Here is a 25,735-nt window from a genome sequence, read left to right as displayed (position 1 = left end):
CTGTAAAATCCCTCTTGGTAGCTGTTCTCTACTTGCTTTACCTGTAAAGGTTAAAAAGTCCCCCTGGTTAAAAAAAAAAAGTGGGCACCTGACCAAAAGAGCCAGCCAGAAGGCTAGAATTTTTAAAAATTGGGAAAGAAACTTTCCCTTTGTCTGTTGTTCTCTGGGCTGCAGGGACACAGAGCAGCAATGCTATAAGCAGAAATGCTGTGTAAGGTTAGACCCAGGTATGAAAAAGTATCTTCCGTACCTAGAAGAAATAATTTGGATAGGGAATGTTTAGTTAGACACTATCAGGTTTATTTCTTATTTTGGCTTGTGGATCTCCTCTGTGCTAACCCCTGATGCTTTTGTTTGCTTGTAACCTTTAAGCTGAACCTCAAAGAAAGCTATTTTGGGTGCTTAATTTTTGTAATTGTTTCTTTTAAGATCTAGCAAAAAGCCTAAGTTCCAGATGTAATTTTTTCCTTTTTGTTTTTAATTAAATTTACCTTTTTTAAGAACAGGATTGGATTTTTGGTGTTCTAAGTGGTTTGTGCATGTTGTTTGATTAGTTGGTAGCCACAGCTAATTCCTTTGTTTTCTTTCTCAGCTCTTCCCCAGAGGGGGGAGTAAAATGGCTTGAGGGTACCATAGAGGGAGGAATTCCCAAGTGCTCCTTCTGGGTTCAAAGAGGGTTTTTTTTTGTATTTGGGTGGTGGCAGCGTTTATCAAGCCAAGGTCAGAGAAAAGCTGTAACCTTGGGAGTGTAATACAAACCTGGAGTGGCGAGTATTAATTTTTAAATCCTTGTGGGCCCCCACTTCCTGCACTCGAAGTGACAGAGTGAGGATTCAGCCTTAACAGTAGTGAAATCTAAATTTAGTTTTCTGTAGATTAAGAAGCTAAAATTGGTACAATTCTTATCAATACTGATTAAACAAAATATACTTTTATGATGACAAGTATGCCAGAGCCCAGTTTAACATTATTTAAAACAGCACATTTTATCTTAATTAGGAAGTCTGTCAAACTTGGCTATTTTGACATTGGGGAATATTATAATACTGAGGTCAACAAATGCTTAATACCTGAACATTGTTGCACATGAAGTTGTCTTGATTACTGAATCATTACAATTTGATAACTGTATGTTTGGCAGAAGAAATTTTACTTTCATATCTATAAACTACACTATGTGACAAAGTTCCTCCTCTACCTTGGTGGGTCCTGCGCTTATTGGAGGATTTGCTCGCTTCACAGATCCACCCTGTGGGTCAGGAAACAGTCCAGAGACCTTCCCCTCTGGTAGAAGCTATAGTCCAGGTCAATTCCTCCAGTGTTTGATCAGGAGTTGGGAGGTATGGGGGGAACCCGGGCCCGCCCTCTACTCCGGGTTCCAGCCCAGGGCCCTGTGGACTGCAGCTGTCTATAGTGCCTCTTGTAACAGCTGCATGACAGCTACAACTCCCTGGGCTACTTCCCCATGGCCTCCTCACAACACCTTCTTTGTCCTCACCACCGGACCGTCCTCCTAATGTCTGATAACGCTTGTGCTCCTCAGTCCTCCAGCAGCACACCCTCTCACTCTCAGCTCCTTGTGCCTCTTGCTCTCAGCTCCTCACACTCACTTCCTCTCCTCTGGCTCCCCCTGGCTTGACTGGAGTGAGCCCTTTTATAGCATCAGAGGGGCCTTAATTAGAGTCAGGTGCTTAACTGACTCACCTGACTCTTAGCAGGTTAATTGGAGTCAGGTGGTCTATTAGCCTGGTGCAGCCCCTGCTCTGGTCACTCAGGGAACAGAAAACTACTTATCCAGTGACCAGTATATCTCCCTTCTGCTACTGTGCTGTTCCCAACTGGTCTGGGTCTATCACAACTATGATATAATTCATTTACTATGTGTATATTTTAAATACACAATAGTTTCTCTCTCTTTCCCCTTTTTCTGTCTTTACTAATATAATATTCAAACTGGTGTTCGTGTCATTCCATGCAGGTTCTGTAAGTAGTAATGGCCATGTGCATACATTATAAAAGAATTTCATGCTTCTCTACTTAAAACAGGTAAGGATGGCTATCGGGACTACTGTCATATGACTTGTCTGTAAACTCTGAGATTGTTCTGCTTCTTTCTTGCACTGTATTTAAGTCTAAATTAAAACATTAATAATAATGTGTACAAATATATGCATCAGTGGCTAATGCCCAAATAAGTCATGGGGCTACAAGTAGCAATCTCTGAACCGAAACAGGCTGAGCAAAGTGAAAAACTAGGACACTTTACGTTAAAGAGCAGGGTGGGAAATAAATAGAATTATTCCTTTACAACCCCTCTTCTGTTCTTTCTTAGCCCCAACCACTCATCCTTTTAATCTAGTTCTCTTCGACCATCCTTCTGCCCACACGTACCACCAATTCACCAACAACTTTATTTGTTAGCAGACTCCTTTCTCTCTACACTAGAGGGGGTGGGGGATCAATCTAAGTTACTAAGGCCTTGGCTACACTTACCCGCTAGTTCGACAGCTGGAAATCGAACTTCTGGGTTCGACTTATCGCGTCTAGTCTGGACGCGATAAGTCGAACCCGGAAGTGCTCGCCGTCGACTGCGGTACTCCAGCTCGCCGAGAGGAGTACCGCGGAGTCGACGGGGGAGCCTGCCTGCCGCGTGTGGACCAAGGTAAGTTCGAACTAATTCGAACTAAGGTACTTCGAACTTCAGCTACGTTATTCACGTAGCTGAAGTTGCGTACCTTAGTTCGAATTAGGGGGGTAGTGTAGACCTGGCCTAAGATCTAAGTGAATAACGTAGCTGAAGTCGATGTACTTAGATCTACTTACAGTGTTTTCACTGCAGTGTGTCGACAGGAGATGCTCTGCCGTCTATCCCCCTTGCCCTTCTCGTTGAGGTGGAGTACCTGAGTCGACACTACAGTGATCAGTGGTCGATTTATTGCGTCTATACTAGACACAATAAATCAACCCCTGCTGGATCGATCGCTACCTGTCGATCCGGCCGGTAGTGTAGACAAGCCCCTAGACTTAACAGTGCCAAACTAACTTGTCCCCACTTCCAGCTCAGATCCTCCCAAACCAATCAGTTCCCTCCAACCCCAATATCAACCAGCTCAGAAACACCCATATACACATATTCCCCTGGCTGAGAACTCCTCTTCCTACTTAACAAGTCTACAGCTCAAAATCATCCTGTCTGATTTGAACACTTTCAGGCCTAGGTCACTCTCTGTCCCCGTCCCACCAAACCACCTCCACACAACCTCATAGTTCACAACTGTCCCTCCTCCCTCCCCCCCCCCCAGCCTATACACACACACTTGCTGTTGGGTCTGGAAAAGAAACACCAGAGACAGCAGGGAGAATTTGTATATGATCTGAAATAACTCCAAAGATGCCTGTATTCCCTTGCTCTCTCTTTTTTTCTAAATGAATCAGTCCTGTGCTGCTTGCAACCAATGTGTTGCAGGGACTATCGGGGACAGATGCTGCAGGGAGTATATGCAGACAGTCCTAAACTCTGCCTCTTTGGGCTAGTCCCACCAAAGCCTGTATTCCCTGCTCTGTACCACTCCTTTGCTGTCTGAATTCTGTGTAATGCAGGGCCAAATTCCCAATGATGGGAGTGAATTGTACTGCAGCCTTTGGAAGCTGGAGCAGCTCCTGTCCCACCAGGATGTGCCCCAGCATGGCAGAACCCTGCAGTACATCAGACACTACTCAGTTGTGACATTATGGTTTCTCTCTTAGCAACCAGTCATCCTTGATTATAAAGAGTGTCAACTTATACTTCCAAGGCAACATGGATATCTATTAGGTTATTCTATTATATTCTATTCCTTATATTTTGACCATCTCAGTGATATATATGGTCATACTTTTGAGATAACACTTTGTCATGGAGTGAATGTACCCCACACTGGCGCAGTGACCAAAGAGTTAATACAGGCACTGCCTGCCACTGCTGATTTGAAGCATCACAGCAGCAAGGAGGATAAAAGGGCTGGGAAGCATAGGGGTGGGGTGGGTAGCAGAGGGGTGATTAGGCTGGAGAAAGGAGCTCCTGTCAGCAAGCTACTTAAGAGCTGCCCAGAGACAACATCACAGGAGGGGATGAAGTGACTGATAGACTGGAGAGCCGGCAGAAATCCTACCTTCCCCTGGATGAAGCTCAGGCCATTGTCAGAGTCAAAGAATCCTGATCCTGCTTATCTAGATCTAGGGCCCTAAGCTGGAACCCAGCCTGGATTCCCCTACCAACCTCTGACGGACTTGGGAGCAATGAAAGGGTTTTTCAGAGCTCTGGGCACCAGGAATAGCCTGACAGCCCCGCTAGACTAAGTGAGCCCAGGGGCTGTGCCACGCTTGGCCAGAGGGGGCACTGATGCACTGCCTCACACACTTTTTTACTCTCTTTATTTTAAAGTTTGTATATTGATTTTCAGTCTAAATAAAATTATCACATACAATCTGTGTCAAAAGGAATTGGTTAAACATACTGAAAAAGAGAATCTGGAAATAACATCTAACAATAATGCAACATATTTGAATGTTCTTTAGTATGTTGGCTTTATTCTGTCCATTGGGATCAGGCTGTGGTAAAGGAATGGGTGGAACAAAAAGCAGAATATAAAAACCTATCTGGGCCCCCTTAGTGATCATTGATGCAGTAACTATGTCTTTGTCTAATCCCATATAGAATAGGAGAGAAGAAAGATTAAATGCAGGACCTATTACCATTCCATTGTGATAACTGCCAGAGAACTAAACAAGCTTAGAGTCAACCATTAAGGGCAGCATATATTGCACAGAATTTCAAAGCATATAACAGGAAGATAAATTGTCATTGTGCAAACTCATGAGATCCTTGGTGAATTTTTACACAGCCTTTTCTAAGGAAAAAACCCAACTCCCACCATCCTCAGTGGAACTTTGCTTAAGTAAAGACTGGGAAAGAAGACTGAAAGAAGCTGGGTGAAATTCTATGGCCTGTGTTACTTAGGAGGTCTGACAAGAAAATCATAAATGTTCATTCTGATCTTAAAACCTAGAAATCTATAAATAAATAAAAACTCATCAATGACCTATAAGTAAGTAAAGAATCTATGGAATCTAAAAGTAAAAATCAGCAATGACCTCAAGATTCGTCTTATTATTAATACAGAGCTCTGTAAGCAATAAACACAATGAGGAAAACAGTGTATATCTATATCTCTATATATCTCACATATAGTCCTTTATAGGAACAACCATCCAAAGCAGGTTATTAGTTATCAAATAGATAATTAACCCTACTAATTTAAGAATATAAAAATATGAAAAATAAGATTAAAGAGTTATTCAAATATCATAATAATCTAACTCACAATCAAATGTCTGGACTTGGAAAAAACGGTTACCTACCTTCTGTAACTGTTGTTCTTCGAGATGTGTTGTTCATGTCCATTACACATTAGGTGTGACGTCCCTCAGCAGCTCCCGTCGGGCCGGCAGGGTCCCCCTCCTGCCAGAGCGGTACCCCGCTTTAGCGTATATATATCCCTGCGGGCCCGACCCTCCCTCGGTTCCTTCTTGCCAGTGACTCCAACAGAGGGGAAGGAGAGTGGGAAGTGTAATGGACGTGAACAACACATCTCGAAGAACAACAGTTACAGAAGGTAACCGTTTTTTCTTCTTCGAGTGATTATTCACATCCATTACACATTAGGTGACTCACAAGCTTACCATTAGAGGAGGGTAGGAGTCAAGGAACAATTGATTGAAGCACAGCCTTGCCGACCACCGCGTCCTCTCTGGTCTAATGATGGATTGCGTAGTGGGCTGTGAACGTATGCACCGACGACCAGGTGGCCGCTTTACAGATTTCCTTGAGTGGAACCTGAACCAAGAAAGCCGCCGAGGACGCTTGGGCCCTAGTCGAGTGAGCCCTGATCTCCGGGGCTGGTACGTCGGCGAGCTCAAAGCATGTACCTATGCAAAGCACAATCTATGCTGACAAGCGTTCTGCCGAGATAGGCTGGCCTTTCATTCTCTCCGCAATGGCAATGAACAGTTGCGTTGACTTGGGGAATGGTCTGGTCCGTTCCGGATAGAATGCCAAGGCTCTATGGACATCGAGGGTATACAGGCTGCGGTGGCTTGGGTCCGTATGGGGCTTAGGGAAGAACACCGGTAAACAAACGTCCTGCCCCATATGAAATTGCGTGACCACCTTAGGAAGGAATTTGGGGGGCGGCCTCAGTTGCACCTTATCCTTATAAAAAACTGTATAAGGGGGTTCTGAAGTGAGGGCTCTCAATTCCGATACCCTCCTAGCCGATGTGAGGGCCACTGGAAATGCTACCTTCCATGAGAGGTGCATGAGGGAGCAAGAGGCTAGGGGTTCAAAGAGCGGCCCCATGAGTTTAGTTAGGACCAGGTTAAGATTCCATGCAGGGACCGGCAGGCGCGAGTAGGGAAACACTCTCTCCAGCCCCTTGAGGAATCAGACTACTATGGGGCTGGAGAACACCGAAACCCCCAACTCTCCGAGGTGGAACGCCGATATGGCAGCAAAATGCACTTTAATTGAGGCGGGGGCGACCCCTTGATGCTTGAAGTGTAACAAGTAGTCCAGTATTGATGGGACAGAGGCCTGCAGAGGCTGTATGTGATGAGGCTCACACCAGTGGGAGAACCTCTTCCATTTGGCAAGGTAGGTCGCTCTTGTGGAGGGCTTCCTACTACCAAGAAGAATTTGCTGGACATGGTGGGAGCACCTGTGCTCCATATCGTTTAGCCAGAGAGATACCACGCCGTGAGATGTAGCGACAGTAGGTTCGGGTGGAGTAGGCAACCCCGGTCCCATAGGAGGAGCGCCTCGTGACAGAGGGGAGAAGATTGGGACCCACCCTGCTTGTTTATGTAGAACATGGCGGTAGTGTTGTCCGTCAGAACTGACATGCTGTGGCCTTCTATGGTAGCGTGAAAGGTCTGGCAGGCGAGGCGAACTGCCCTTAACTCCTTCAGATTGATGTGAAGCAACTTTTCTTCCCTGGACCATAAGCCCTGGGTCCGCAGGTTCCCAAGGTGCACCCCCCAGCCCAGGTCCGACACATCTGTCACTAACGTCAGAGTGGGTTGTGGGGTGGCGAAAGGGACCCCTTTACAAACCTGCTGCTGATCGAGCCACCAGCGGAGGGAGTTCGCCACCCGAGCTTGGATTGTCACTACTACGTCCAACGGGTCTCTGTTGGGGTAATACGTTTGGGCCAGCCACAACTGTAACGGTCTGAGTCTTAGGTGGGCATGTCTGACTACATGTGTGCAAGCCGCCATGTGCCCCAAGTGTTGCATTCAGCATCTGGCCGTGGTTGTGGGGAATTGTTGGATGGAGCTTACGACCCTTTGAATGGCCAGGAACCGTGACACTGGAAGACTTGCCCGTGCCGCCACCGAGTCCAGGACTGCTCCTATGAAATCCAGTCTCTGCGTGGGGATCAGTGAGGACTTGGGTACATTGACCAGTAGACCGAGCTTGCGGAACACCTGTAACGCCAGTGCCACGTGGGAGTGGACCTCGTCCTATGACCTGCCCGCGAGGAGCCAGTCGGCCAAGTTCGGGTATACCCGCATCTTTCTTTTTTGAAGAAAGGCGGCCACCACAGACATGCATTTCATGAACACTCGCGGGGCCGTTGCTAGGCCAAAGGTTAAGACCGTAAATTGGAAATGGTGTTGGTTGATGGTGAAGCGCAGGAACCGCCAGTGGGCCGGGCGGATGGCGACGTGAAAGTACGCATCTTTCATATCGAGGGCAGCGTACCAATCCCCCGGACCCAGGAATGGGATAATAGCGCCAAGGGAGACCATACAAAAACATACCTTGACCAAAAATTTGTTTAGTTTGCGTAGGTCCAAAATGGGACGGAGGCCCCCTTTTGCTTTGGGAATGAGGAAATATCTGGAGTAAAACTCTTTCCCTCTTAGGTCCGGAGGGACCTCTTCCACTGCTCCTACTTTGAGGAGGGCCCGCACCTCATGCATAAGGAGTTGCTCATGAGAGGGGTCCCTGAAGAGGGACGGGTAATGGAGGGGAGGGGGTGAGGAGAACTGAAGGGTGTATCCCACCTCCACCGTGCGAAGGACCCAGCGGTCCGATGTTATACGGGACCAAGCACGGTAAAAATGGGACGGTCTGTGAAACATAGAGGAGGATCCGGTATAAGCGTTGGTACACTGTCCTCGATCACAGCTTCAAAACCCTTGCTTATTTCCCGGCTGCGGCTTGCCTTGGCTGTGGCTTTGGCCCTGGTTAGGCATGTTGTCACGTCTACGCCTGTTATCCCTGCCCCTTCTGCGGTACGGTTTCTGTCTAGGATGAGGGTGGTATTGCCTCTGCGGTGGTTGGGGCTTAAAGGGTTTCCTCTGTGTCACTGGGGTGTGCATTCCCAACGACTTGAGGGTTGCTCGAGAGTCTTTGAGGCTATGCAATCTGGCATCCATCTGGTCTGAGAACAAGACTGACCCTTTGAACGGGAGGTCTTGCAAGGTGTTTTGTACCTCTGGGGGAAGGCCGGAAGCCTGTAGCCATGCCGAGCGCCTCATCACCACTCCTGACGTGATTGTCCTGGCCGCTGCGTCCGCGGAGTCAAGGGAGGCCTGCAAAGAGGTTTTGGCTACTGCCTTCCCCTCGTCCACAAGGCAGCGAACTCTGATTGTGAACCCTGGGGCAGGGAGTCCTTAAACTTGGAGACTGATGCCCAAGAATTGAAATTGTGTCTGTTCAGAATCGCTTGTTGGTTAGCGATCCTCAACTGGAGGCCCCCGGATGGGTAGACCTTCCTACCAAATAAGTCCAAGCGCTTTTCCTCCTTGGCCTTGGGGGCCGGGGCTTGCTGGCCATGCCGCTCTCGTACGTTGACCACCGAGATGACCAGCGAACAGGGTGCTGGGTCAGAAAAGAGGAAGTCGAACCCCTTGGAGGGGGCAAAGTACTTCCTCTGTGCACCTTTCGCAGTTGGTGCGTTGGAGGCCGGTGTTTGCCACACTGTCTTATAGTTCGACTGTACTGTTTTTATGAGCGGGAGTGCAATCCTGGAGGGGCCTTCCGGGCTTAGGATGTCAACCATGGGGTCCTCCTGTTCTACAGTCTCCTCCGCCTGCAATCCCAGATTGAGGGCTACTCGGCGGAGCAGATCCTGGTGTGCCCGATGGTCAATCGGGGGAGGGCCGGACACCGTCGTGCCTGCCACGGCTTCATCTGGTGAGGAGGAAGAGGTTAGGGCCTTCTGCGCGTCCTCCTCTTCCTGCAGCTCCTCACCTACTGGGCGCTCCTCTGGGGTCTGTCCTATAGTGTGGGCCTGAGACGGTGCCGGGTTCGGTGCCGAGTCGGCTCTTTTTTGCTCCAGTGGTCTGGAGACCATGGCCTCCTTGCATGAGGAGCGGCGCCCCTGCAGGGAGCGGGACCAGTCTCTCGAGGGGCCAGATCTCGAGGTCCTGGATGGGGGGCCTTGCTGGTGGTAGGCCCAAGGGGTCCAGAATGGGCATTGTCCTGGCTGGCCCACTGTGGGTGCCAAGCGGCTTCGTGTTCCCTACCGGCCGGTGCCCTGTGGGCAAATCTGCTGGACTGGCCTGAGTCTGCCTCCGAAACCACGGACGGTGACCTGGATGGCCACGGTGGTACCATGGGACGGTGCCGGTCCGGGGTCAGAGAGTAGTTCCTCCGGGACCGGGAGTAACATCTTGCCGACCTGGACCTGGACCGGTGACCTCAGGACCGGGAACAACTGCGAGTGGTCGGTCTTGGGGATCGCGTGGCTGACACATCCCAGTGCCTACTCGAGTAGGGCTGCTGGGTCGGTGCCGGGCGCTTGTAGGGGCCCAACGGCTGTGTGGCCCTCTGCGCTGAGGGAAGCTGGGAGTCCATTGAGGCAGAGCTCGACCGGGAATGGCGCCGTGATCGGTGCTGAGATAGTGACCGTGATGGGCGCACCATTGCCGGCTTGCCTCTGGATTATCTTTGGCTTGGAGGGGGCCCTCAGTGGACAATTTGACGAGGTCCTTTGCTGCCTCAAACGTGTCCGGGGTGGAGGGCTGTTCCAAAAGCTCCTCCAGCCCTTCCTCCTCACTCGATGCGCCTATCCCGGGGCTCGACGGGCCTCTCGGCGCCGGAGCCACTGGCACCGGGATCTGTCCTGGGGTCGCCACTCCCTTAGGCGTATTCGAGGTCTTCACGGGTGCTGCCTTCTTATGCGGGGAGCGTCCTCGGGCCTTGGGTTGGCCCTTCAATTTTGCCGGCGAAGATGACCGGTGCCGGGGGCGGTCTTGCTGTGTCGGTGCCGTCGGCTTATTGTGCCCCGCCGGTGCTGGATCACGAACCGATGCCGGGGCACTCCGCACCGAAGTTGATGGTGCTGCGGCCTGATGCGTCGAAGTGGAGGGCTGTAATGCAGCCTCCATGAGCAGCTGCTTAAGGTGAAAGTCTCTCTCTTTCTTAGTCCTGGGCTTGAAGGCCTTACAGATCTTGCAGCGCTCTTTTTGGTGTGCTTCCCCCAGGCAACGGAGGCACGAGTCGTGGGGATCGCTTATCGGCATAAGCTTGCGGCACGTGGCACAAGCCTTGAAGCCTTGGGCGTGCAGCATGCCCCGCCGCCCAGGGCCAGTGTCGGGATTCACCAAACACCTAAAACAAAGGAGCTTAACTACTACTAAAGAACTGTTAACTACTAAGATTAACACTAGGTACTAAAGAACTGATAACTGCTAAGAAGAACACTATTAACGCTAAGGGACACTCTCAAGCGAGAGACAGAGTTGTTCCAACGCCGTCATGGACAGTAAAAAGGAACTGAGGGAGGGTCAGGCCCGCAGGGATATATATACGCTAGAGCGTGGTGCCGCTCTGGCGGGAGAGGGGACCCTGCCGGCCCGACGGGAGCTGCTGAAGGAAAAAGTTTCCGATGTCCATGCATGCGACGCGCGCACACCTAATACGTAATGGACGTGAACAATCACTCGAAGAAGAATGTATGTTTTGATGGATATGCTCACGCCTCATGTTGCCGACTTAGCCTCTCAAAGATAACTTCTTTATTGGACTATCTGACAAAAAGATTTGCTGGAACGAATGTGGCCACTACCATCTCCTCTTCTTCAGAACAAAAACATTCTAAACATCATAAGGATGTCTCATTTTTTTGCAGCAATTAAACCCCTTTTCGTCTCTTAGGTCAGTAACCTTGAATACTTTAATTCGCCCAACAGTCAATTCAGATTTGTAGGCAGTGTTTTCTTTGTGCTTCTAAATCCATTTTTAGAATGCCACTATACCTACCTTTAAGACTAAGTTCAGGATAGTGCATTTTGTAGAAATGCAATCACCACTTCATTGCTTCTGTTTCCTCTGGGAAACAGAATTGAGCAAAGAATTTACAATAAATTATTTATTTGAATTTAATCTTTTTTTCAGCTCATGGAATATTCCTTGAATTGACAGAACAAATCTTTTTGAACTTTTTAAATCTATGGATTGATCACGAATATTCAAAATTCAAACTGTGTTGCTTACCTGGAAACGATCACATATATCACATTATATATATATATATATATATATATTTTTTTTTTTTTCTTTTCTGATGTATGGTACATTTAAAATTTGTAGTTTGCAAATACTCACACATGCAATTTCAAAAACTGATTTATGTAAACAATCTTTCCAGTAAATTTCAAACATTCAAATTAACATGTAAACTGAACACAAAATGACCTTGAGCGTGGCCAAAGATAGATCACTCAAAAATTGGAATGGAAATTTAAAGAAAACTTGCAACTTCTATTGCTTCCCGAGACCTTTGCTTTTCTGAAAAAAAAAGTTTGATATAGCAGCCATCCTTTTAAAATAAAGTCACAAGTGGCTTTAGTTTGGTAAATTGATTTCATTTCTTGCCGGAAGGGAAATATGCTAAAACTTTAAGCATTATCAGCATCAGTTTTATATTGGCTACCTCTTTATTCAGTTTTCTAATGGGAAGACATTCTGTAGTTGACAACTAATTAACTAGCTAGTTGGTCTATTATTTTTTTCATATGTACCCTAGTGTAAACTGTAAATGCAATGACTTCAGGTGGTACAACAAGTCCCAATACTGCTGTCATCTCCTTTTGCTGAGTCCAAAAATGTCCTGTATGCTCTCTGTCATTAGTTATGAGATACAGAACTGGAAATAAGGAAAAGCACCTGGCAACTATATTTGATATCTTACTAAAAATGGTGTAGTTCTAGAGAATGGGCTGGCTAATGAAGGTCTCTTTTTTAATAAAAGAACAAGGAAAGGGCCAGGATACTTCAGACACATAAGCTTGACTTCAGCTGAGAAGAAGAACTCTGAAACAATATACAACAATTCAACCTCTATAATTAGAAAGAAATAAAATAAAACAGAACAGTCAGCATAGATTCATGGAAAGAAGGTCACTCCTGACAAAATTGCTTGAATTTTCGAGTGCATTACTGAATCATGAGATAAAGATGAAACTGGGGACGATTTCTCTAGATTTAGGGAAAGCATTAGATTGTATATTAATTTACAAAGCCACAAAATACTGTATGGGGGAGAACTGCTGAAATGGATCAAAATTGGCTTAGGGAAAAGAAGCAGAGGATAACTTCAAGATAGAGAAGATTTTTGACGTTTCCATCACTGACGCTTATGATGTTGCAGTGAAATGATATTGGCACATAATATGTCTTGACAGATAGGTTTAAAAAAAAGAAACAAACAAAAATCTTCTTTACTGTGGTATGGTTAAGGGACTTCTGTATTAGTAAGGCTTATGACATTGTAGTGCAATGAAAAATACACCTTGTGACTGTCCACGATTATTATTAAAAATAATAAAATCTCTTTCTCTCCTCTTTACTTTGAGTAAAGAAAAATACTGACCATGCAATCACTATAGAATAGTCTGGAATGATGTACGTAATTTAAAATGCCCATTTAGTGCAGAGAGGCAAAGCTGATAATCCTAAATGAAAGTAAATGGAAGAAAATTGATTTACATAAAATGAGAATCTGGCCTCTCTGTGGTGCTGTGCTCTATGGTATAAAAATAAAAAGTCAATCTTAAAGCACAGTTACCAAGCTGCAGTAACTAGGATACCAATGCTATTAATGTTCTGAGTATAAAGAAAAACTGAACATTCTGTGATACTATCTAAGCAGTTTTTTTCCTATATTCAGAAGAGGATTCTTTGGAATCTCAGATACATGTGTGTGGCAATTGTGGGTACAGAACAACTTTTTAGCAGTGACAATTATATCAGCTATATGATGAAACAATAGGAACAATATTTTTGGCTTTGACATAACTAGCAAGACAAACAGAAAGACATTTTTTGTATGCTCTTTTTCTTTTTTCTTTCTTTGTTAGTTCACCACCATCACTCCAGGCAGTAACCTAGGTGTATGTCCTCACATCAGCTGAAGTGCCCTCATCCAAACTACCATCCTTTGTATCTTTTCTCTACCCCTCTCTGGTAAACCATAATATTTAATATATTTTTACAGTTACTTCTTAGATATGACAGATCTCCAATATACGCACCTATAATATTTCCTATGCTGAATCCTACTGGGTGCAGCTTTGTGACTACTTAATGTTTTAGAAGTTTTGCAATTAAATTTGTCTCTTCATCAGTGATAAAGTAGAGGAAACTAACATAGATGAAAGGTTTTAATAAGACTGAGAGAACTACATTAAAAGATTTGATAATTATACTGTCATTGCCCAGCTGTTCCATATCAAAACACGATGAAGCAAACTTTATACATAATCAGGAAACAGGTGTTGAAAAATCTCTTAATACTCTTTGTAAATTGTTGTTGACTGTAACTACTATTGGCACTGAATGTCTATTAATGCTTTCCTCCCCCTGGTTGCTACAGTAATGAAGTATTGGCAGTGGGCATCCCTTATCATTTTCTCCTTCCTGATACTCTCAGTAATGCTTTACTCCCACATCTGCAAGAGACCTTTCTGCCTCCTAACTCAATTCTCACAAAGAAAAAAAAAAACTTGTTCTTGGTTCACCTAATATTATGCAAAGCACAGTCTACCAAACTAATATTGGGGATGAGTCACTGCACTTTAGAAGCTATGTCCACCTCACCTTCTGCTTTCCAAAGGCACATTTACCAATAATTTGATTCAACAACCATATCAGCAAGTGTCGGTGCTGGAATCTGGTGATGTAATCTGGGTAAAATTTCAGTAGCCAAGTGAATAATGGATATCAATAAGAATCACAAAAGGAACAGAGAACCCAAATAATCTCTACTGAAAGCAGTGGAAGAAAGACACTGTCATTTTTCCTGCAAGCTAGAGTTCGTGAAAATCGTGCACTTTCCAAAGCCTGCTGATGTAAAAATAAAGGAACATGCCCAGGAATATGCCTCTCTGATCCAGCATGCCTACATCACAGTGGTGTACTGGCCTTTCTGGCTGACATACTGTTTCTTGCAATGGGCAAGGAATGAACAAATTAATTTAAAACATTCCATTACTTGAGGAATGGTCTTGTGGGCAATGAAACATCCTAAAATGTCTTTAATAATGTCTCCCCTCCAAAGGCTTGCCCATATTAAACATGTGTCAGTGTGCTGGACTCTACAATTGTAGCCAGGTTCCACATCATATTACCATTTTCTGTGTATTGGAATTGGAGCTCTCATCTGGGTAGACTTGAATATGGGCTAATCCCCACACCCAGATAGTAAATTTTGACTTTCCTCATAACATTTTTCAGCTGTTCATAGTCTCACCAAGACACCCGCCACAGATTAGAATAGGATCTACTTTTGTTACAAAATAGCACTCCGCTTGAGCAAGGTTCATGGCCAGAAAGTGAGCTAAGCAAGCACTACTGTTAAGTTGCTTGACACACTGCTTGTTGTGGGGCAAGATCCCAAAGTAATTAACTTGCAACTTTAAAATTTGATCTGCTGAATTCTATCCAATGTAGTTTGGACACTGTTCCCATCTAAATTCTTATGAAATTGAATGCTACTACAGAGTTGGCTCTGCCACTGCCATTTCATGATGCGGTCTCTTCTGAGGTTAATATCAGCATGGCATTATAAAGATCAATTAAAATATAAAGAGGTATATGCACTAATAAAGAAAAAATGCTTGATTATAGTTTTATAATAATTATATTATGAATATATGTTCATACACATATCTATATAAACTAACAACAAAGCTCGTTTTTCTTTAGAAGTTTCTATGCCCTTTTTAAGATTAAAAGTAATTAGCTACATGGTGAGATAGCATTGTACATTTTTTGTGTAATCTAGTATAGTAGAGGCTGTCACTATTGTCAGTTGTTTAACCATGGTCTTTTTTATTACAGGTCTGTCGCATCTTAGGCGCATTTAACATGTGCGATTTCAGCTTTACACGGTCGGCAAAAACAAAAAAAAACAAAAAAAAACCCCAGAGAAAATAACAATTTAAATACTGTTTCTGTAGTGCGGGCGATTTCTCCCGCCATTACACTCAATGTAATTTTGACTATACGCAATTTTTGCTTTAGGCGCTGACTGCAGAATGTAACCCCAGCATAAGATGAGACAGACCTGTATTACTAATAGACACACACAGTAATCTATGAATTTAAGTCTGATGAATGTCAATCTATTGAAAGAAAACACAAACTTTAAACAAGCAATATATGTAAATATGGTATATACCAGACAAAATACTACACATCTTTTCTAGTACTTCTGTATTACAAGACATTTAGAACACATGCAACTCCAATGCAATTCCCTTTTACATTTGTCCCAATTGTTCTGGTGGCTTATTATGTAATTTGAAGGAAATTCAACTTTTGTGTGAAACAAAAAACATCACTCCCCAAAAAAACAATAAAAACTGTGCTTGTTCCAATCACATGGAATAGTTTTATACATTCTGCACAGCTTGGGACCACTCTTTTGCAGATATTATTTTTGCATCGCTTTTCCATCTTTCTTCAATTATATTTGCTTGTCCTTCCTTTACTGTCCTATAAATCTTCTAACCAAGCTAGTGTCCATTGAACCAGTCAGAAGAGTTTCCAACTGTGTAATCAATTAGAGTTTGCATTTGTGACAAATATGATACTTCTGCCTGTGCATGTATTAATCTTCAAACTGCACAAATATTAAATGACTGTTTTCAAAGCATGGATTTACTTCACATACAAAAAGTGTCAGGTACACTTTGGGCATTTCAAAAATAATATCTAAAAAGGGAACGAATAGAACATTAGTTGGGAAACAAATTCTTGAAAGTTAGAACATTCCTATGGTTACATGTTTCTGACTAAATAGGTCTTTTCTCGGATACTGTACAATCCTGACTGTTGTCAAATTCGTCTTCATATGGTCTAATATTTATGTTTTAGTAAAACTTGTTTTCCCCATTTCGCTTTTATATGTTCTTTGGGCAACATACTGATCTGATATCAGAGGCAGAGACATATTCTAGGTGTTACACCTATTGCGTCTTTTGAACTGGTAAATTTGAAGCTTAAACACAAATGTTTTTCTGACACATTTCCCCCTTTCAAATAAAATGAGATTAAATTCAACATCAACTCAAGCACAATGAAAAACATAAACCTAGTAATATTAAATGAGAGATACTTCAAAACCAGATATGGAGAAAAACTCCCACACTGTACCAATTCAATGGATCCCTGAGTAGTACTGTATTAAACTACTATTATTCAAGCAGTCAGAATATTATTATGTTTGATTATTATCCCCTTGACTGAATATAAAACACAGCAATCTGAATCTAACAATACCTGTAAAAATTTCCTTTAATAATACAGCTTGTTATTAAGGTACAAAACATATATCACTAGATTTGTGTAACTGATTTTTTTTTAATTGATGTAGTGTATGCACATGTTTGCTGCACTAGTGTCACTGAATTTGTATAACAAAATCAAAACAAAACCAAACAAAACCAGGGTTTTACTGTGGCAGGTTTGAACCAGAACTGCACATGCATTTTTGTTTAGCCATGAATCCATTTGCGTTTTATACATCCCAATGACAGCTATGCTCTGATAGATAAAAAGAACTGAAGATAACCTAGTATAGAAATTGATTATAAAATAAACATAATTGGAAATTTTATTTCATTCTAAAACTGTAATAGCTTCAATTGCATTTAGATTACTGCACTTACCAAATAATCAAATATGGAAAGAAAGTAAAAACAGGTGCTGGATCATTTAAAATGCCAACAAGCAGTGGATTTGCAATTGTGTTTCCCCCCCTCCTTGTAGCACTGTAATCCCTTGTTCTCAGAGACAAACTGGGTGAGGTAATATCTTGTATTGGACCAACAGAGGTTGGTCCAATACAAAACATTACCTCACTCAGCTTGTCTCTGTAATGTGGTGGAACCAGATGGCTACAACACTGCAAATACTTTGTTCTCCTCAGAACAACCAGGAAAGAATGCTGGGTATCTGGTATATTCATCATCAACCTCTCCAAGAAATTGGGCCTCTGTCTATCCAAGTGAGGGCTTGGGATCCCGAATCGTGACTTTGTTGTGTTTCATAAATGTCCAAAGATAGTTTTAAGAGATCTGTTCCTATTAGTTATGACATCTTGGGGTCTCAGCAACATGTTTTTGGCTAGCTGCCATTTCAGATATTCAGAGGTTAGAGCTCTTTGTGGTCTGAGGAGGCCTAGTCTGTGCCAAATTGTGCCAAGTGTTAATTCTTTCAATAGTGAATGTTGCCTCAGATGGCACCAGTAAAGCTCACTGCTACAACTGACTGAATGCACCCTTATATTCACACCCTACGCACTATTGTAATAATCTTTGTAGAAAATATGCCTTGTGAAGTAGCATTTGAAAATTAATAACTCGCTGGTCAATAATATCATGGTGAACTGTATGTAGCAACATTATATGTAAAGTTATGAATTCCCCCTGTATGATGTTGGAAGCATAGGTTCAAACCCACTTAGCCCTAATTAGGTGGGAGTGATTAAGTAGGTCTAGCTCAGGGGTCTCAAACACACGGCCGGCGGGCCGCATGCAGCCCACGGAGCTCTTCCCTGCGGCCCACCAAGCTCCCCGCACCCCCCCGCCCCGAGTTATTTTATGTGGCAGCTAAGCTCCCTGCTCGCTGCTCCCCAATGTTTGGGGCTGGGTCTCTCCCCCGGCCCCGCCTGCCACCCCCACGTGTCTCCCCGGCTCACTTACTGCCCCGAGCCTGCAGCTCATGCCGACTCCACTCTGCTCTGCCTGCTTCCAGCATCACCTGCTGCCGCAGGGTCCTAGTGCCACCCTCCACTATGGCCAGGGCAGGCTGCCCTTCCCCTTCCCTTCTGCCCTAGTTCTGAGTCTCTCCAATGCCCCGAGCCTCTCCAATGCCTCAAACCCCTCATCCCCAGCCCCACAGCCTGCACCTCTGCACCCCCTCCTATCCCCAAACTTCATCCCAGAGCCTGCACCCCCACTCCCATCCTCTGCCCCAGCCCGGAGCCTGCACCCAGCACCCAAACTCCAACCCAGAGCCTGCACCCCCACCCCCTGCCCCAGCCCAGAGCCTGCACCCAGCACCCAAACTACATCCCAGAGCCTGCACCCCAGAACCCCGCCCCCACCCAAACTCCCTCCCAGAGTCTTAGTCAGGTGGGGGTGGAGTTTGGGGGGGGGCAGGTTCTGGGCACCACCAAAATTTCTACAAACCTGCCACCCCTGGAAGAGAGAGAGCAGGGTTGGAGTGGTGGTGCAGCCCAGTGCAGTGGGAGGGCTTTAACAGAAGTAAATCTAACTAAGTCCTTTGTCCTTTGAGTGAGGTGCATTACTGTTGGTGGCGCTTAGCACTTTCCAGGAGGGAGGGGGGAGAAGCAGGGAGCCACACACTCAGGGGAGGAGGTGGAGAAGAGACGGGGCAGGGGCAGGGTCTCATGGAAGGGGTGGAGTGGGGGCGGGGCCGGGGGCAGCGAGGTGGGGGTGTCAGTGATGTGGCCCTCGGGCCAATGCACTAGTCTTCATGTGGCCCTCATGGTCATTTGAATTTGAGATCCCTGGTCTAGCTTAAAGAAAGGAATGTGTGTTTATCTCAATTTAAATATAAGTAGTACACAGAGTCCTTGAGAAAGCAAGAGGAAGACAAAGCAAATCTGCATTTCAGCATACATGGAGAGAAGAAAGAGTATGGGGGCACTTTCACCTCAGACTCTGTGTCGCTTTCTTTGAATAAACTTTGCTTTGAAGGGTAATTCTCAGAAGAATCCACTTCAAAGGGCAACAGGACTATGTAAAGTGAGGGGCAAGTGGATCTCTGTCTATCTCTCCCACTCTCTTTCACGTAAGACGACAAAGGAACCAGCCTTTGGACTTTGGGATGGTTTCTGACCTGAGAATTTGGTTAACCCTGTGCTGGGAACATGTAGTAAGAATTTTACCTTGAACCTAGCTTGTTAAGTCTTAGTTACTAGAAAGAGTTTTATCTTTATTTCTCTAGTAGCCATTTCTGACTTCAATGTCTTATATGCATACTGACTTAAAATCCCTCTGTATTTAAATAAATGTGTGTTATTCTTTAATAAAAACTAATCCAGTGCTGTGTTTAAATTGAATTGTTTGGTAACTCCAATTGAAGTAGCAAACCTTACAGGGGCAAGGGACCTATAATACCTGAGCTGTCCAGGAGAGGGCTGGACAGTGCAGAACACACATTTGGGGGGAAATCCGGGACTGGGAGTGTGTTGAAGTCACCTTGCAAGTGATAACCAAGGCTGGTAGAAGCCAGAGTGAGACTGGATTGCTGGCCGGCTGCAGCTATACTCCGATACTCAGGTTGTGACCTGCATGCTGTTTGTGAGGGACCCATGTTGGGAGCTACAGCAGCAAAGCATTGTGAGGCACCCAAGGTTGCAGGGCAGGTGGTGACATAACCCCTCACTAGTCTGGACCGCACCTTGGGATGTGACAACAATATAATGTAACTCGTGTTAGACTGCATATATAATGCAAACACATATAATTACATATTTATTAATGAATATACTTGTCATGTAACAGTTGCCAACACATTTTATATACAATTACATTTTTGCTGAAGTTTTCCCTGGGTTTTATTCCTTTCCTCTTCCTTTCTTTTTTCTCCTCAAACTTTTCACTCTCTCTTCTTTCTTTAAGACACTTCTTTCCAATTCTTCCTTTCTCCCTTCTCTCCTTCCCTTTTTTCTCTATACAAACCTTTCCCCCACCTTTTAACATATGTAACTCTTTCATTCAAACTCAGATCCTCCCCAATCACTCTTCTTTATCTGTCAGCCATCATTCAGACTGTGTTCACTGTTGCCCTTCAGCTGCACCTCAATCCCTGTCCTCTCCTTTTAACCTCAGGCTTATCTATCAAACAGCATACCTCGTTTTGTGTGCGTGTAGAGTAGAGACAGTACTAGGAAGAGAATATTCCTTAGTCTCTTCTACTCCACAGCACTTACACACCTTTCCCCTCCCAGGGAAGGAGGGGAGAGACAGACCGAGAGGTACCAACAACCATTCTTCCCCATTCACAATTGATTGAGTGAAAAATTACTCCTAGTTGAACAGCATTTGGTCAAACAGAGGTCTCCATACTAAACTAAAGGTCAGATTATACCATGTAGCTGTACTGAGCACACTACTGTAGAGAAAAGACTTAGAGATTGGAGACTGCCCAACATAGATGGATGAAGGAGATGCTATACAATTCATGGAAAAAAATAAAATAAATGCAAAACTAAGGAATCTGACAGAGCAGGACATGTTAGAAAATATCATCAAAGAAAGAAGGCTCAAGTGGTTGCAACATGTATATTGTACATAAGATGGGAAACATGCTAAGCAAACACTGAATTGGGTACCCAAGGAAGGAAAGAGAAAGCAAGAAAGGCCAAGCAAGAACTTGCAGAAGATACTGATGGAGAATACCGAATGTGCTGGTATCACCTGGGAAGAAGTACTACAACTAGCAAGCAACCATAATCAATGGAGGAACTGGATTGCACTCAGCTCTTAGGCAAAGGGAACAGAACACTGATCTGTGAGCATGGCTCGTAGCTGAGGCCTGGCCTGACATGAGTAATTAACACATAAGGGAGGCCTCATTTCTTGGAGAACAGAATTAGGGAGATAAACAGATCATAAGGTTCAAAAAGACCGAATGTCTGAGCCAGCTAAGATAAGAGGGAGAACTCCCATGGAACCATTTACTAACAATGGACAAGACAAGTTAGGAATGTAAGGAGGAGCTCGAGCATGAACCCTCTTATGGACAGAGCATGCTATACAGGGATTGGTTCCTGCAAAGTGACCAAGCCAACCCCCCAAAAGTGTACAGTAAATGCAATGAGATGTGTAAATGTATATGAAAGGAGAGGGTTTCTTTGCAACTTCGGATGTGGTATGCCTTATACCCACCGCCTAACACTTGAGTCTGATCAACTCAGCATAGCTTTGCTGTATGCCAGAAAAAGAACCTGAATGATTAAATCTGGAGTCAAACTGAATTTTTTGGATCCCAGAGAACTGGACGAAGTGTTCTCCCAAAACTGAACAAGGTGCTCTGGATAAGCATAGTGGAAATAAGTCTCATAGAGAATCCCAGCACTGCTGGGCAAGGAAATAGCTTAATGGGGGCCCTATCCATTTCTCAGTATCAGTGAATCCAGAGATTGTCCTTCGGCAAGAGAAGGAAGTTAGGCTTTCATCGCTGACCACCTTCCTCTTTCCACTACTTCTGTGTTTGGGGTCATGAAGCAGGGGATTTTCAGAATAGGGCTAAACCTGGAAATATGTGCTCAGAGTATATGGTAAGGGTGGGGTCCTGTGTGGTGGCATTCTTGAGTCAACCCAGTCAAAAACAGAGAGGACAAGGACAGGAAATGGGGAGATGTGAGAAATATGTAACTGTGTTGACAGGAGACAGAAGGAAGGATAGGAGGCATAGGAGGGAAATATCAAAAGGTCTGGACAAGATTTCCATAAGGATCCATATTTTTAGGTTTCCCTGAACTTTGTTGCTTTCCTACCATAGAAAAATATAATAATGCCAATGGAGTTTAACATGGTGCACATTTACACCATATGGTAACATACTTTCCAACATACGTCTTTGACACCCGCGGTCCAAACCAAACAGACAAAACCAAAAAACACATTATTAGTTCAATAGAAGGCAAAAAGAAATAAAAATTAAGAGGGACTAGGAACCACATTAAATAGGACACATTAAAGAGGTGGGCGTGAGGGAGGAGGAGGATACTCCAAGGATAAATTTATACACAATATAAAATAAGAAATCAGACACAAGAGAAATGATCAAGTCACACCGCATAAAAATAAAGTCAATTGCAAAGTTTAAATTGAATGAATAAATGGTCACAAATTACTAAAGGCCAGATTTTTAAAAGTATATAGGTCATTGCTGTGCTCAGCATTGTAACACCTGATTTAGGAGCCTCACTCTCATTTCCAAAAGGAATTGCAGTTGATGGGATTTAGGCTCCTAAGTACCTAAATCCCTTTTGAAAATGACTTTTAGGCTCCTAAATCAGTTAGACATTGCAACTCTGAGCCCAGCAACACCTAAATACCTTTAAAAAATTGGCCTACGTTACTATAGTCATATCAGCATAACTGTTGTATTACAACTTGATTATGATAATAGTACTAAACTAATTTTCAAGAAAGCTAAAGACCTCCAATTGTTAAAGAGATTGCAGTTTGGAATGTGCACCAGGGATGGCTTACTCCCTTAGGGCTGAAGCTAGCTAACTCAGATTATAGAATGAGCCACACCTGGGAGAGACCAGGGTGGGTGGGTGAAGTTTTATAGCCCGCATCATGCGGGAGTCAGACTAGATGATCATAATGGTCCCCTCTGACCTTAGAGTCTATGAGTCTATGAGGGTAATTGCCCTAGAAAGAGCAGCAGGAGACTAGCAATGGACTGGGAAAACTTAGGGAAGCTCCTGCAGGAAAGACCCTGAGGTCAAGGGAGCTGTGAAAGGTAAGCACTGCAGTGAGCAGAAGGCTTCTGCTAGAGACCCTGACTGAGAGAAGAGTTTGGGCCTGGTAGCCAGAACCACAGGGCTGAGGAAGGCTGAATGTTAACCAGGTAAATCCTGGGACTACTGGGTCCAATTCCTACTTGAGATCTTAACTGGGAGAAGAGTTTGGGGCCTGGAAGCCAGAAGGCTGAGCTCCAGACAGGTAAAACCAGAGAGGCTTTGAATTGGGACCTAGTTCTGGGGAAAAGTGCTGCAGGCTCTCTACTTAAAGGGAGAGTGCGACTGAATTGGAGTTATGGCCTGGAGGGCCATTATCTAAGGACTCAAAACATTTCCACCCAGGGTCCCATTTATTACCTGTGCCCTAAGAGTTAAGGGGCCCTGAGAAATTGTTAGCCGTATACTAAAGTGTGACCTCTGGCCATGAGGGGGTGCACAGGAGGCAGCCAACCCTTTTCCAGAATGCTACAGTAGTAAACATGGACAGACACTACAATATTCTCTCTGATTCAGCATACAAATTAAAGTAAACATTTGCAATTTGTTACATTCCATAACCCATTATTTGCTTCTATACCTACTAATAAATGCAGCAAAACCTCTACAACTTTCTGCATCATTAGGCAACCTCCTAAGGGATTATCCCAAATGTACAGAATACAGTTTTGCTTTATTACAAAACCACATCTTTTAAGCAAATGATATTTGTTGCTCCCTTTAGGCAGCTATTACTATATTCTTAAGCAAAACATAAATATTTTAGGGTACACCCAGAGTAAAACTAATCTATGAGGTTTCATGCAGATATTTGAATATATAAATATCAATACTACCTATTCCATTACTTCTAAGTTTCAAATGGGGAAAGAAAGCAACACTGAAACCCATCTTCCCACGTTTTCTAAAATGAAATTCAGTACTGTAGATAACAATACTTTTCAAAGATACTGCAGGGGCTACCCCCTCTTGTTTTCACAGTTATTTTTTGTATGCATTTAGTTCCACATCAACAAAATAATTTGAGTTATACAGTGTTATCCTGACTCATTTTGAAATTAAGGACAGAAAAACAAACAAACAGAGAGGGGCTTGAACCCAAACATTATGAGTGGGATGGTTAAAATAACTCAGTGTTGACCTACCTCTGCTCCCATTTACTTCATTGGGAGCACAGTTAGGCCAGCACTGAGTTCCTGGATCTGGATCTGAGCTTCCTTGTTCTCCTTCATCTCTAAATATTGAATTCTCCTATGATATATGTACATTGTTTTTTCTGACTCTGTATTCAGTATTATGAATATTATCTTTATAATTAATATTCCTAAGTATACATATTAGATCGGGGTCGGCAACGTTTGGCATGTGGCTCGCCAGGGTAAGCACCCTGGCAGGCCGGGCCAGTTTATTTACCTGCTGACGTGGCAGGTTCGGCTGATCGCGGCCCCCACTGGTTGCGGTTCGCTGTCCCGGGCCAATGGGGGCGGCGGGAAGCCGTGGCCAGCGCATCCCTCACCCGCGCCGCTGCTCGCCACCCCCATTGGCCCGGGACGGCGAACCGCGGTGAGTGGGGGCCGCGATCAGCCGAACCTGCCACGTCAGCAGGTAAATAAACTGGCCCGGCCCGCCAGGGTGCTTACCCTGGTGAGCCGCGTGCCAAACGTTGCCGACCCCTGTATTAGATATACTTACAAAGTTTAAATGTAGTGGAAAAATGTGAAATATAAAATGCATCAACCCTTTTGTCACTACTATATTGATAAAAAACAAACATACAAGTTGCACTTTTTTTACTTGTGCTATAACAAAAATTAGTAATAAATATTTGTAAAGGATAATGAACCCTCAATTGTTCCTTTTCAAAAGTGCACCTTACCTTTTTTACTAGAAGTGATTTGTTTATTAACTGACTCTCTACCAAAAAAAAAATAAAAAGGTAGAACATATCCACAATTTTCTCCAGAGATTTTATTGCTAAGCAGTTTCGCAAGTGTATGGAAATGAGAATTCAGTTGAAATTACCTTAATAACCAAATCAAATTTCTGGTGCAAATCCCTGTTTATTGGCTTTAGGAGACTGAGTACAGCTGTTGTAAGATTCATACAGAAGTATTGTGGATAATCCTCAGGAGTCCCTGCAAAAAGATATTGAGGTTTGAAAACATAATTGAGAGAAATAAGTACTGTGTGTAACAGCTTTATTTAAACAGTATATTTACTTCACTCATTAACCAACAACGGAATAAAATCAAATTCAATTAGTAAAGGGGTAAAAAAAATCATGCAGTATATAAGAAAGAAAGAACAGACCTTGCACAAAACTAATAAAAATAAAATAATTTCTTTTGTAACTTTCAAAAGTTGAAAAACAGCTGTTTTCACAATTTTTAAATAAATTTGAGGATTTATAGTCAGTGTTCATGAAAGAGCATCTAATAGCACTGGTTAGAATAAAGCTTACAGAAGGCAATTATTGACCATGTCACTAAAACATCATCACTTATGACCTTGAACATTCCTTTTGTTCCCTTTATGAAAGGAGACTACCACGTGTGCCAAATGGTGTGTCTGATTGTGTCACTGAGATCTGTGCAAAAAAGGAATACATGGACTTCATTCCTGTGCATGGAAAGAGGTCTCAGTAAAGTTCAAGGCAGCATTCCCTCCACATT

General features: G+C 44.0%; 1 protein-coding gene across 1 annotated transcript in view; it reads right to left on the bottom strand.

Annotated features, from left to right (window-relative positions):
* The window catches only part of PCDH15 (protocadherin related 15), a 698,694-nt gene that overhangs the window by 357,040 nt on the left and 315,919 nt on the right, over positions 1-25,735 (bottom strand). The window contains exon 9 of the mRNA XM_034775466.1: positions 25,086-25,198. Within this exon, the coding sequence (XP_034631357.1) occupies positions 25,086-25,198 (113 nt within the window). The remainder of the gene's footprint in view (positions 1-25,085; positions 25,199-25,735) is intronic.

The sequence above is a fragment of the Trachemys scripta genome, chromosome 7 (genome assembly GCF_013100865.1).
Source record: "Trachemys scripta elegans isolate TJP31775 chromosome 7, CAS_Tse_1.0, whole genome shotgun sequence".
Taxonomy (NCBI): domain Eukaryota; kingdom Metazoa; phylum Chordata; order Testudines; family Emydidae; genus Trachemys; species Trachemys scripta.
Note: the sequence above shows the minus strand (reverse complement) of the source record. Positions and strands in the feature narration are given on the sequence as shown.